Consider the following 13787-nt stretch of genomic DNA (forward strand, 5'->3'; position numbering starts at 1 on the left):
AAAACAAGCAAACTTTTCCCTCCGAGCCTTCCTCTCTTTCAGCTGGGAAATGGGGGCAGGAATCTGGTGAAATGGTAAAGAAAAAAAACCAGAGAACTGATCATTTTTGAGAGGCAATAATTAGTGCTGGAAAGCTTTGCTTCCAAACCCTGCTGGAGGAGGGAGGGGACAGTTCCATACTCTGGTGATGCCTAAAATACCTGGCTCAGGAATTCCAGAGCAGGAGAGATCCATTCCCAGGTGGAACAGAGGAGCTGCAGAGGTGATTTCCGGACACAGCCTTGAGGGCAGCTGCCTTTAAATCATCCTTTACTCCTTGTCTGGCTCCTGTGAGGAGCTGTCCTGCTGGGATTCACCTTCTGGGGCTCTTTGAAGTGTTCCAGCCGGGAATTTACCCTCCACCCCAGTTCCAGTAAATGCAGATCACTCGCCCTGCTGGATTTAATCCCGGTTTTTGGCCGGGTTCCGAGCAGGGTGATTTCATTTTTTTGCCCGTTGATGCCTGAATTCCTCACGGCCGTGTGAAACTGCTCCTTCCCGTGGTGTCGTGTTCCTGCCTGCTGTTACTGATCCTGCTCGCTCTCCATCCCCGGCAGCATCCAGGGATTGCTGCCGTTCCTGCCAGGCTCTGAAACCGAAAGTGACGGCATCGCTTTGCTTAACAAGTGTCACTTGCCCTCGGACACTCAATAAATGCCACCGCTTCTTTAGGACCCTGGGGGGGAAAAAAACCCAGCAAAACTAAACAAAACCAAACAAAATTTAACAAAATTAAACAAAACAAGAGGCGGTCGCTAGGGGTTCTTCCTTTGAAATCTGTGCTGGGGAGAGCAGCTGTGAAAAGGGATTTCTTTCTCCCACAAGGAATGTGGCTGGAGGGTGGGTGAAGTTCCTGAAATCCTGGGGGGCTGAGGGGCACCCTACATTGCCCAGCCTGACCCTAAATTCCCCCTGGAACCCCACATTTCCTGCCCCATCCCGACCCTAAATTCCCCCTGGAACCCCACATTTCCTGCCCCATCCCAACCCTAAATTCCCCCTGGCACCCCACATTTCCTGCCCCATCCCAACCCTAAATTCCCCCTGGAACCCCACATTTCCTGCCCCATCCTGACCCTAAATTCCCTCTGGCACCAAGGTTGTGGGTTCTTTGCAGCAAATCCCAGCTTTGGGATCCTGTATGGATCCCATATGGGACAGAGTGAATTCCTGTTGGGGAAGGAGAATTCCTGTCAGTGAGGAGCTGAGGGCTGAGGACAAGGACAATCCCATAAATCCCAGCTCACAGTCCCATAAATCCCAGCTTTGGGATCCTGTATCCATATGGGACAGGGTGAATTCCTGTCAGTGAGGAGCTGAGGGCTGAGGACAAGCACAATCCCATAAATCCCAGCTTTGGGATCCTGTATCCATATGGGACAGGGTGAATTCCTGTCAGTGAGGAGCTGAGGGCTGAGGACAAGCACAATCCTATAAATCCCATAAATCCCAGCTTTGGGATCCTGTATCCATATGGGACAGGGTGAATTCCTGTCGGGGAAGGAGCTGAGGGCTGAGGACAAGCACAATCCCATAAATCCCATAAATCCCAGCTCACAATCCCATAAATCCCTGCTTTGGGATCCTGTATCCATATGGGACAGGGTGAATTCCTGTCGGGGAAGGAGCTGAGGGCTGAGGACAAGCACAATCCCATAAATCCCAGCTCACAATCCCATAAATCCCAGTTTTAATGGGAACTCTGAGCAGGTCCAGGTGTAGCTGGAAAAATGAGGAGCCCGGGGATGCGGGACCATGAGCAGGAGCAGCTGGGGCGTGGCAGGAGAGGCTGCAGAGCCCGGGGCTATTTTTACCCCTCTCTCAGTTGCTCTCCTCGCCCAGGTTTATATTTAGCAGCCTGGAGCTGCTGGCATTCCTGCAGGAAGCCAAGGGGGGAAGGATTTGGATTTGTGGAGCAGTTTTGTGGCAGGGAGAAGATGATTCCCTGTAAACCATCCACAGCTTTTTGGGGAGGGGAAGGGAGATGGAGACGCCACTTCTCCTCATCTCCCTCATTCACCTGAGTGTTTTTCCTGTTCCCTGCATCTTTCCTGACCCAGATTTGATCCTGATCAAAGGATCCAAGGAGGTTGTGGATCGGCTCGGTGGGGGATGCTCAAAGCAGGAATTGCTCAGCCAGCACCTTCCCAAGATCCCAAAATCCTGCTTGATGTCCTGCTTATCCCATTCCAGTCCCTGCCAGGCTGGGGCTTTGTCCCCAGTGCAGGACCAGGAGCTGGATTCACTTCTGGATCTCCCAAATCTCCTTTGGAACCCGGAGCGTCCCCGGTGCCACCTCCTCATTGTGTCCCAGCACCTTCCTGCCGTGCTGGGAAAACATTCCAATGTCTGAAGCCGGAGTGGAGGTGTCTCCAACCCTCCTGCCTCCCTTCCCACCCCCGGCAAACCCCCCCAGCTCCCACTCCAGGCACGGCCGAGCCTTCAGCCTCAGGAATTGGCGGCGTGGAAGGTGGGAGCTGAGCGGGGGCAGGGAATTGCCGGGATTCAGGTGAATTCCCGGGATTTTCAGGGGATTCACCCACTGCAGGGCGCCGTGCCTCACCGCAGAGCCTGGCAGGCGCCCAGGCGGGGTGTTTGTATTACTGAGGGATCATCTTTTACAGCTTTCAGCTCAGGCACGCCGGGCCGGGTGGTGCCGTTGCCCTGGCGACGGGGATGCGGTGTGTGATCAGTCTGGAACGCTGCGATCGCCCTTGGGCGGTGCTGATAAGGCTGGGAGGGGGCTGGGGGGGCTCTGGGGACAGCCAGGGAGAGCAGGAATGGGGACACCCAGGAGGAAGAGGCTGAGCTGCTCCGGGAATTCGGGATGTGCAGGAAAGAGCTGCTCCCTGTGGGGAAAATAAAACCATCCCTGAGAAGTTTTGGGGTTTGGTACCACGGGGTGATTGAGCTCTTCAGACTGGGTTGGGGGGTGAGAACATTGTTAGGGCCCAGGGTGGTGCTGGTAAACCTGGGAGGGCTCTGGGGACAACCAGGGAAGAGCAGGAGTGGGGACACCCAGGTGGAAGAGGCCGAGCTGCTCCGGGAATTCAGGATGTGCAGGAAAGAGCTGCTCCCTGTGGGGAAAATAAAACCATCCCTGAGAAGTTTTGGGGTTTGGTACCACGGGGTGATTGAGCTCTTCAGACTGGGTTGGGGGGTGAGAACATTGTTAGGGCCCAGGGTGGTGCTGGTAAACCTGGGAGGGCTCTGGGGACAACCAGGGAAGAGCAGGAATGGGGACACCCAGGAGGAAGAGGCTGAGCTGCTCCGGGAGTTCGGGATGTGCAGGAAAGAGCTGCTCCCTGTGGGGAAAATAAAACCATCCCTGAGAAGTTTTGGGGTCTGGTATCAAGGGGTGATTGAGCTCTTCAGACTGGGTTGGGCGGTGAGAGCGGTGTTGGAGCCCAGGGTGGTGCTGGTAAACCTGGGGACAGCCAGGGAAGAGCAGCAGTGGGGACACCCAGGAGGAAGAGGAGACACCCAGGAGGAAGAGGCCGAGCTGCTCCAGGCATCTGGGATGTGCAGGAAAGAGCCGCGCCCTGTGGGGAAAATAAAAACATCCCTGGGAAGTTCTGGGGTCTGTTTGGTACCAAGGGGTGATTGAGCTCTTCAGATTGGGGGCTGAGATCTCAGCTGGGGGCTGAGAGCAGTGTTGGAGCCCAGGGCTGTCCCTGGCGGGGAGGTTGGAGTGTCCAGAGGATGAGGGATGCAGGAGGAGCATCCCCACACTCCTGGGATTGGGAAGAGAGGGACAGACCCAAACCTCCCCAGGCCTGAGGCTGGAAGGGGCAGAGCTGTGGCTGGTTGGGGGTGGGACACTGATGTCCCATCCCTGGCAGTGTCCAAGGCCAGGTTTGATGGGGACTGGAGCAACCTGGGACAGTGGAAGGGGCAGCCTGGGACAGGGGATGGCATGGGATGATTCCCAAAGTCCCTCCAACTCAAACCTCTCTGGGATTCTGGGATTTCGTGTCTGGATCCGTGCTGGGCAGGAAGAATTGCAGCGGGGCTGGAGCCCAAACCCCACACAGGCAGCACTTCCAGCCTGATCCTGGCAAGAGCCAGAGCAGGAAAGGCAAAGCCGCGTTCCGGGCGAGCTCCCCGAGTGCTGCCGTGGCTGCTCAGCCCCAGCCCGCCCGCCCCGTGCCCCGAGGGTTTGCTTCTTTCAGGGTTTTATTGCCTTAATCTGATCTGCGGTTAAGGCGATTCTGACGCCCAGCGGGAGGAGGCACCGGGAGCTGGGATCGAGCTGGGATCGAGCTGGGATCGAGCTGGGATCGAGCTGGGAGCATCTCCCGGGGCTGGGACTCGGGGGATCCCCCCTGCCCGTGCTGCCCCACTCAGCCCTTCGCTGCTGGCTCAGGAAGTCTTTGTTGCAAGGGCAAAGCCGAGGCCACGCTGCCAGGGGAGAGGAATCTCCTTTGCCAGTGAGAAATGTGGGACTGAGTCTTTCCCATCAGGGTTTTGTCTTTTTCTTGCTTTCCTTCTGTTTTCACCCTGCTTTCCCCCCTGTCCAGGCGTTCCTGGAGTTTCCAAGGATGCCATAAAGGCACAGCCTGTGACTGAGTGTGCACAGCTCTGCTCTGGGCTCAAAATAAAACCACCCTCCCTGCACCTCCTGACCAGAGCCAGCTCTCAAAACCACGAAGAACCCAATTTCTGTGGTTCCTCTTCTGCTCTGACCCAGAGAAGGGGCATCCCCAGGGACCCCTGTGGGGGAAATTCATGTCAGGACATTGCCAACCCCAAAGAACAGCAGCTGTGGGGTGGAGATTCAGGTCAGGGTTCTGCCAAGCCCAAAGAGCAGCAGCTGTGGGGTAGAAATTGGGGTCAGGACATTGCCATCCCCAAAGAGCAGTTGTGGGGTGGAAATTCAGGTCAGGGTTCTGCCAAGCCCGAAAAGAGCAGCAGCTGTGGGGTAGAAAGTGGGGTCAGGACACTGCCAACCCCAAAGAACAGCAGCTGTGGGGTGGAAATTGGGGTCAGGATTCTGCCAACCCCAAAAAGAGCAGCAATTGTGGGGTGGAAATTCAGGTCAGAGTTCTGCCAACCCATAAGAGCAGCAGTTGTGGGGTGGAAATTGGGGTCAGGGTTCTGCCAACCCCAAAGAGCAGCAGCTGTGGGCTGGAGATTCAGTTCAGGACATTGCCAACCCCAAAAAGGAGCAGCTGTGGGGTGGAAATCGGGGTGGGGATGCTGCCAACCCCGAAGAACATCAGTTGTGGGGCTGGGGGCCCATCCTGGTGTTGTCCATCCCTCTGAACCTGCTGTCCCCTTCCCCTGCAGGGCTCTGCCATCCCTGGCAGCACAAGGGAAGATGAACAAGATGAAAAACTTCAAGAGGAGATTTTCACTCTCGGTGCCGCGCACGGAGACCATCGAGGAGTCCCTGACAGAGTTCACAGAGCAGTTCAACCAGCTCAACAACCAGAGGAACGAAGGTGAGGAGCCCCTGGGGTGGGTGAGAACCTCTCCAGCCCTCCCCAGGCACCCTCGGGGTGTGTGGAAGTGTCTGCCCCTTGTTCTGTGCTGCTTTCCCCACCTCGGCATTAAAGCTGCAGAGAGATTTATCCTCCACCAGCAAAGCCGGATGGGAGGGAAAGGAATTTGCCCAAAACGGGGAGCTGTGGTTAAGGTGGAGAGTGGGGAAGTGTGGGATCTCCCCCTGCCTCCCCAGAAGAGGGGGGTGACCCCTCTGGGGGCTCCAGGCTGATGTTCCCAAAGCCAAAGGGGCTGTTCTGTCCTGGGCAGCACCCAGGGCTCGCTGGAGCAGCCTTTGCCCCTCCCTGTGCGTTGGTTTTGAGCGCACAGGGAGATGAGGGGTTAAATCCAAACCGGGGCACAGCCCCTGAGCCAAAACAGCCCCCGGGACAGGCTGGGGCAGGCTGGGCATGCTGCAGGTGCTGGGAGCAGCCCAGCCTGGGCAGCCGTGCTGGGGCAGAGCCTGGGCAGGGCTTGGGCAGAGCTGGGGGAGCTGGGCAGAGCTGGGCAAGGCTTGGGCAGAGCCTGGGCAGGGCTTGGGCAGAGCTGGGCAAGGCTTGGGCAGAGCTGGGCAGGGCTTGGGCAGAGCTGGGCTGGGCTTGGGCAGAGCTGGGCTGGGCTGGGGCAGAGCTGGGCTGGGCTTGGGCAGAGCTGGGCTGGGCTGGGGCAGAGCCTGGGCAGGGCTTGGGCAGAGCTGGGGGAGCTGGGCAGAGCTGGGCAAGGCTTGGGCAGAGCCTGGGCAGGGCTTGGGCAGAGCTGGGCTGGGCTTGGGCAGAGCTGGGCAAGGCTTGGGCAGAGCTGGGCAGGGCTTGGGCAGAGCTGGGCTGGGCTGGGGCAGAGCTGGGCTGGGCTGGGGCAGAGCTGGGGAAGCTGGGCTCGGGGAGCTGGGCAGAGCTGGGCAAGGCTTGGGCAGAGCTGGGCAAGGCTTGGGCAGAGCTGGGCAAGGCTTGGGCAGAGCTGGGCAGGGCTTGGGCAGAGCTGGGCAAGGCTTGGGCAGAGCCTGGGCTGGGCTTGGGCAGAGCCTGGGCAGGGCTGGGGCAGAGCTGGGCTGGGCTTGGGCAGAGCTGGGCTGGGCTTGGGCAGAGCCTGGGCAGGGCTGGGGCAGAGCCTGGGCTGGGCTGGGGCAGAGCTGGGGGAGCTGGGCAGAGCTGGGCAGGGCTTGGGCAGAGCTGGGGGAGCTGGGCAGAGCTGGGCAGGGCTTGGGCAGAGCTGGGGGAGCTGGGCTGGGCTCGGGGAGCTGGGCAGAGCTGGGCAAGGCTTGGGCAGAGCTGGGCTGGGCTTGGGCAGAGCCTGGGCTGGGCTTGGGCAGAGCCTGGGCTGGGCTTGGGCAGAGCCTGGGCTGGGCTTGGGCAGAGCTGGGGGAGCTGGGCAGAGCTGGGCTGGGCTTGGGCAGAGCCTGGGCAGGGCTTGGGCAGAGCTGGGCTGGGCTTGGGCAGAGCCTGGGCTGGGCTTGGGCAGAGCCTGGGCTGGGCTTGGGCAGAGCTGGGGGAGCTGGGCAGAGCTGGGCTGGGCTTGGGCAGAGCCTGGGCAGGGCTTGGGCAGAGCTGGGCTGGGCTTGGGCAGAGCTGGGCTGGGCTGGGGCAGAGCTGGGCAAGGCTTGGGCAGAGCTGGGGGAGCTGGGCTGGGCTCGGGGAGCTGGGCAGAGCTGGGCTGGGCTGGGGCAGAGCTGGGCAAGGCTTGGGCAGAGCTGGGCTGGGCTTGGGGAGCTGGGCAGAGCCTGGCAAAGCTGGGCAGAGCCAGGCGGAGCCTGGGGAACCTGGCAGAGCTGGGCTGGGCTCAGGGAGCCAGGCAGGGCTGGGCAGAGCCGGGCTGGGCTCAGGGAGCCAGGCAGAGCTGGGCTGGGCTCATGCCTGGGGTAAATCCCGGCCGTGCCACGCTGCCTCCTGCCAGCTGTGCCACAGCCCGGCCCTTCCCGTGCCCCCAGCTCCCTCTCTGAAGGGACTGAGCCCTGATGGCAGCGCCTGGCACCAGCACTGCCCAGCAGGGAGGGCCTGGCAGTGCCAGCCAGGCTGCCCAGGATGCTTCAGGGCTGCCTTCCCTCCCTCCCTCCCTCCTGGGGCTGCCCGGGCTCTTCCCCATCTCTGCAGACACCCGAGCAGCACCCAGGGCTCTTGCCCATCTCCCACACACCCACAGCCCTCAGCAAGGGCTGTAATTAGGCCTGAGCCCTTAATTAGCCCTGCAGGAGCTGTGGGGATAACGTGGAGCAAGGCTGAGGAAGTCCTGAGCCCTGCTCCTGCTGTGGGATGTGGATCTGGGCTCCTTATCTCCTCTGGGAGAGGTGATTCATTTCCTCTTTTTCTTGCTTTCCTTCTGTTTTCACCCTGCTTTCCCCCCTGTCCAGGCGCTCCTGGAGTTTCCAAGGATGCCATAAGGCACAGCCTGTGACTGAGTGGGCACAGCCCTGCTCAAAAAAAACCCCACCCAGAGGTGATTTCCCTCTTGTTCTGCTTCAGTGAGACACCTCAAGGTCTTCCTTTGCCCTTGGGGGCAAAAAGGGCGAGCAGCATCTGCCAGGACCCTGCTGGGCTTTTGGGCTCGATGCTGAGGTAGCCAGGAGAGAACAGGAGCCAAGAGTGAGCCCGTGGCCAGGAGCAGGGGTGGCTCCACGACCCGAGGTGTGCCCCAGCCTCTCACAGGGCTTGTGGGCAGCTTGGAGCTGGGTTTGGGTCTCTCTGAGGGCTTGGTGCCCGTTCTCCAGCTGGAGACCCAAAGAGCAGAGGGGAAAAGTGGCTTTGGTGCAGCTGAGGGGAGCAGAGCTGAGGCTGCAGCCACGGCAGCAGCTCCTGTGCTGCTCCTCTGCCCCACCACACAGCTCTGCTGCAGCTTTTCCCTTCCTGGCAGGACCTCGGGGCTGTCCCCGGGCTCTCTGTGTCCCCATGATCCAGAGCCCACCCCGGTGACAGCCAGGGACAGCTCAGGTGGTCCCAGCAGGGATCAACACCTGAGCTCTCCTCTCCTCCTGTGGCTCCTCAGGGAATTGCCTGGAGCTTGGTTTCCCTCCAGCCCCAGAAATCCCTGGTGTTCCCAGGCAAATCCCAAACCTTGGTGGCTCTGACATCCTTGGGCAGCAGAATCACAAAATCAGGGAAGATTTGGCTTGGAGGGACCCCAAAGCTCCTCCCATTCCACTTCCACCCCCCCAGGCTGCTGCAGAGCTGCTCTGGCTCCTGTCAGGGGACAGCCAGGGGACAGAGCTGCCCCATCTGGTGAGAAATCCCAGCCCTGTCCTCCCCATCCCATCCCTCTCACCACCTCACCCCCACAGATGCTGATAAAAGGAGGAAAAACAGGTTTGGTGGTTTTTTCCAGGCTGGAAAATCAAACAGCTTTCCAGCCTGGACACATCCTGTCACCAGCAATGTCACCTTGTGGAACCTGAGTCGGTTTTACAGAGGGATCAGGGCTTGGTGGCTTTGATAAGAGCTGGGGGCATCCAGCAGCAGCCCCCAAACACCCACAGCCTGCTCTGCCCTCCCAAAATTCAGTGTTTGGGCTGGAAAGGACAAAGCAGAGGCAGCTCTGACCTCGGGAGCAGCAGGCCCTGAAGAAATGAGGATGAGGGGGAGGAAGGAGGATGAGGAAGCTGAGCTCAGAGCCTGGAGAGGAGAGCTCACACTCCAAAGGAATTCCCAGCTCTAAGGCAGGCAGAGGAGGGTCCTGGCCCCTCTCCTTGGGAGATCAAAGCTTGTTTGGGCGGAGGAGGAGCTGGAATACAGAAATATGTTTGTGAAAAGGGCTGCCTGTGTCTGCTCTCCTTCCTTTGATACGGCAGCAGCCTCCTCCTTGCCCTGGCAGGGAATTCTGCCCGCCCACAGCTTCCCCCTGCAAGGTCCTGCAAGGTCCTGCAAGGTCCTGCAAGCTCACAGCTTCACACTGAGCTCCCTGCAAGGTCCTGCAAGCTCACAGCTACACACTGAGCTCCCTGCAAGGTCCTGCAAGCCCACAGCTTCACCCTGCAAGGTCCTGCAAGGTCCTGCAAGCTCACAGCTTCATACTGAGCTCCCTGCAAGGTCCTGCAAGGTCCTGCAAGGTCCTGCAAGGTCACAGCTTCACCCTGAGCTCCCTGCAAGGTCCTGCAAGCTCACAACTTCACACTGAGCTCCCTGCAGGAGCCTGGAAGCCACAGCTTCCCCCTGCAAGGTCCTGCAAGGTCCTGCAAGCCCACAGCTTCACACTGAGCTCCCTGCAAGGTCCTGCAAGGTCCTGCAAGGTCCTGCAAGCCCACAGCTTCACACTGAGCTCCCTGCAAGGTCCTGCAAGCCCACAGCTTCACCCTGCAAGGTCCTGCAAGGTCCTGCAAGCCCACAGCTTCACACTGAGCTCCCTGCGAGGTCCTGCAAGGTCCTGCAAGGTCCTGCAAGCTCACAACTTCACACTGAGCTCCCTGCAGGATCCTGGAAGCCACAGCTTCCCCCTGCAAGGTCCTGCAAGGTCCTGCAAGCCCACAGCTTCACACTGAGCTCCCTGCAAGGTCCTGCAAGCCCACAGCTTCACCCTGCAAGGTCCTGCAAGGTCCTGCAAGCTCACAGCTTCACACTGAGCTCCCTGCGAGGTCCTGCAAGGTCCTGCAAGGTCCTGCAAGCTAACAGCTTCACACTGAGCTCCCTGCAAGGTCCTGCAAGCCCACAGCTTCCCCCTGCAAGGTCCTGCAAGGTCCTGCAAGGTCCTGCAAGCCCACAGCTTCACACTGAGCTCCCTGCAAGGTCCTGCAAGGTCCTGCAAGCTCACAGCTTCACACTAAGGTCCTGCAAGGTCCTGCAAGGTCCTGCAAGCCCACAGCTTCACACTGAGCTCCCTGCAAAGTCCTGCAAGCCCACAGCTTCACCCTGCAAGGTCCTGCAAGATCACAGCCTCACCCTAAGCTCCGTGAAAGGTCCTGCAAGCTCACAGCTTCACACTGAGCTCCCTGCAGGGTCTTGCAAGGCCAGAGCTTCACCCTCAGCTCCCTGCAAGGTCCTACAAGGTCCTGCAAGCTCACAGCTTCACCCTGAGCTCCCTGCAAGGTCCTGCAAGCTCATAGCTTCACCCTGAGCTCCCTGCAAGGTCCTGCAAGCTCACAGCTTCACCCTGAGCTCCCTGCAGGGTCCTGCAGGCCCCGGGGGCAGCTCCAGCCCTTCGGGATTGGGAATTTCCCGGTGGCAGAGCAGGGCAGGGAGGGCTGGGCTGGCACATCCCGCCCCAGGGCAGCCCAGACCCCTCTCCCCTCACCTCTGCCAGCCTGCTGTGAGTTTTTAGCTCCTTTCCCCATCCTTGTGGAGCCACTTTTTAGGAGAATCAACCCACAAACACCAGAGGTTTATGTGCAAAAAGGAGACAGGAGCCCTTTTATTTATTCCAGGAAAGGCAGAGGCCATGGGGCATTGCCCTGGGGTCTCTCACACTTTTGGAGGCTGCAGCCTCCTTTTTATCCCAATTTCCCACATTTCCCTTCTCTCTTTCCCCATTTCTGAGGTACTTGAGAGGTTCAGACTTCCCAGAACACCTGATCCCAAAGATTCCCCTCTACTGTACAACCCGCCCTTTTCATTTTTAATTCTTACAGAATTTAGGGGTTTTTCTTCCCCATTGTTTCTTTCATCTCTCAATGTCCAATTTCATTTCTCAGCAAACCTAAAGTTTATTTGTAAAATCAAATATCTTTTCCATTCTCCAATCAGTGGAATCCTCCCCATTGTCTCTTTCTCTCCCAGTGCTGGTTTTATCCAGCAGCCCCACAGCTGGTTTGGAAAGACAAATCCCCCATTCCTCTCACACTGGAGTGTCCAGGTTGTGGATTTACCTCTGATTTCACACCAAACATGACAAAGAGTTTGTCTCTGATCGCTGCTCTCAGAGCTGCTGGTTTGCAGGCTGCCCCTTTTACCCAGCTTTGGTTTTGTCTCACCTGTGGGACCCAGCACAAATTCACCCAAAATATCATTTCCAGCAGCCTGGTCAGCCTCCGTTCAGCCAGACCTTCACTGTCCTTTGCTTCCCTTGATTAAAATTTGCTCAGGAAACGAGGAAGCTCAAAAAGATTCGGTCGGGTTGAATTAATCCACATTATTTTCATACCTGTGGTTAACTCAGGGGACGTTTCCTGATTGTTGCTGTAAAAACAGAGGGAGCCAAAGGGACAGGGAGCAGAGGAGGGGTTTGACAGAACCCCTGGCTCTGCCCCAGCCCCTCTCAAGCCCCCTGGCACTGGGGGAGGTGAGGGCTGGGCACGCCGGAGCCCCCATGGCACAAACCCACGGCCCTTGCCAGGTCACTTGCCTGCCACCTCTCATCCATCAGCCCAGCAAACTGCAGCCAGGTCCCAGCCCTGTGAAAACCCAGCCCTGCCTCCCTCCCTCCCTCCCTGCTCAGCCATGAGATCATCCCGGCAGCCGGGATTGTCCCCGAGCCCCGGGGACAGGGCAGGGACAGGGCAGGGCTCAGCCTGGGGCACCCCCGGGGCACCGGCACTGCTCCCCTCGCTCTGGGAAGGAGAGCTCCCCTTGTCTGCAGGGATTTTGGGGTTTTTTGGGGGTTTTTGGAGCATGGGAGGAGGGAGGGATGGGCTGCTCCGTCCTGCTTGACCTTTTCTCCACCCCAGTGCATCACCCTGGCTCCCAGCACGCCCAGCCTGGTGCTGCCTCCTCGGGAGCAGCCCCGGGAATCACCCCGGTCAAAACGGGACCAGACTCCCTGTGCTGAAGTGATTTCAGACGTTATTTATTTATTCCATTTAGTAAATTGATTTCAGCCGTTATTTATTTATTTCATTTAGTAAAAGTGATTTCAGCATTTATTTATTTATTTCATTTAGTAAAAGCCATTTCAGCATTTATATATTTATTTCATTTAGTGAAAGCGATTTCAGCATTTATTTATTTATTTCATTTAGTAAAAGTGATTTCAGCATTTATATATTTATTTCATTTAGTGAAAGCGATTTCAGCATTTATTTATTTATTTCATTTAGTAAAAGTGATTTCAGCATTTATTTATTTATTTCATTTAGTGAAAGCGATTTCAGCATCTATTACAATGAAAAGAACTAAAGTGAGGGGTACGAAAAGTGATTTCAGCATTTATTTATTTATTTCATTTAGTGAAAGTGATTTCAGCATTTATTATAAAAAAGAAAGGCCCAAAGCAAGGGGTACTAAAAGTGTCACAGCCCCCGGGGTGGATTTGGGATTTGTGTCCCAGCCCTGGTGACAGGCAGGCTGTGCTCTGGCCGTGCTCAGGGTGTCACAAACCTGGGCTGGGTTGGGATCCCTGTCCCAGCCCTGGTGACAGGCAGGCTGTGCTCTGGCCGTGCTGAGGGTGTCACAGCCCCGGCCTGGGTTTGGGATCCCTGTCCCAGCCCCTGGTGACAGGCAGGCTGTGCTCTGGCCGTGCTCAGGGTGTCACAGCCCCGGGCTGTGTTTGGGATCCCTGTCCCAGCCCCTGGTGACAGGCAGGCTGTGCTCTGGCAGTGCTCAGGGTGTCACAGCCCTGGGTTGGGTTTGGGATCCCTGTCCCAGCCCCTGGTGACAGGCAGGCTGTGCTCTGGCCGTGCTCAGAGTGTCACAGCCCCGGGGTGGGTTTGGGATCCCTGTCCCAGCCCTGGTGACAGGCAGGCTGTGCTCTGGCAGTGCTGAGGGTGTCACAGCCCCGGGGTGGATTTGGGATTCCTGTCCCAGCCCTGGTGACAGGCAGGCTGTGCTCTGGCCGTGCTCAGGGTGTCACAGCCCCCGGGCTGGATTTGGGATCCCTGTCCCAGCCCTGGTGACAGGCAGGCTGTGCTCTGGCAGTGCTCAGGGTGTCACAGCCCTGGGTTGGGTTTGGGATCCCTGTCCCAGCCCCTGGTGACAGGCAGGCTGTGCTCTGGCAGTGCTCAGAGTGTCACAGCCCCGGGGTGGATTTGGGATCCCTGTCCCAGCCCCTGGTGACAGGCAGGCTGTGCTCTGGCAGTGCTGAGGGTGTCACAGCCCCGGGGTGGATTTGGGATCCCTGTCCCAGCCCTGGTGACAGGCAGGCTGTGCTCTGGCCGTGCTGAGGGTGTCACAGCCCCCGGGGTGGGTTTGGGATCCCTGTCCCAGCCCCTGGTGACAGGCAGGCTGTGCTCTGGCTGTGCTGAGGGTGTCACAGCCCCGGGGTGGATTTGGGATCCCTGTCCCAGCCCTGGTGACAGGCAGGATGTGCTCTGGCAGTGCTGAGGGTGTCACAGCCCCGGGGTGGATTTGGGATCCCTGTCCCAGCCCTGGTGACAGGCAGGCTGTGCTCTGGCCGTGCTCAGGGTGTCCCAGCCC

The 13787-nt window shown here is 58.5% G+C and overlaps 1 protein-coding gene across 2 annotated transcripts in view; it reads left to right on the top strand.

Annotated features, from left to right (window-relative positions):
- The window catches only part of CDK18 (cyclin dependent kinase 18), a 42593-nt gene that overhangs the window by 15310 nt on the left and 13496 nt on the right, over positions 1-13787 (top strand). For both annotated transcript variants that reach the window (XR_009489400.1, XM_059867436.1), the window contains exon 2: positions 5329-5483. Coding sequence is in view for 1 of the 2 variants with exons in the window: in XM_059867436.1 (XP_059723419.1) it covers positions 5360-5483 (124 nt within the window). In the remaining variant the exon portion in view is untranslated. The remainder of the gene's footprint in view (positions 1-5328; positions 5484-13787) is intronic.

Source organism: Haemorhous mexicanus, chromosome 25 (genome assembly GCF_027477595.1).
Source record: "Haemorhous mexicanus isolate bHaeMex1 chromosome 25, bHaeMex1.pri, whole genome shotgun sequence".
Classification (NCBI taxonomy): Eukaryota; Metazoa; Chordata; class Aves; order Passeriformes; family Fringillidae; genus Haemorhous; species Haemorhous mexicanus.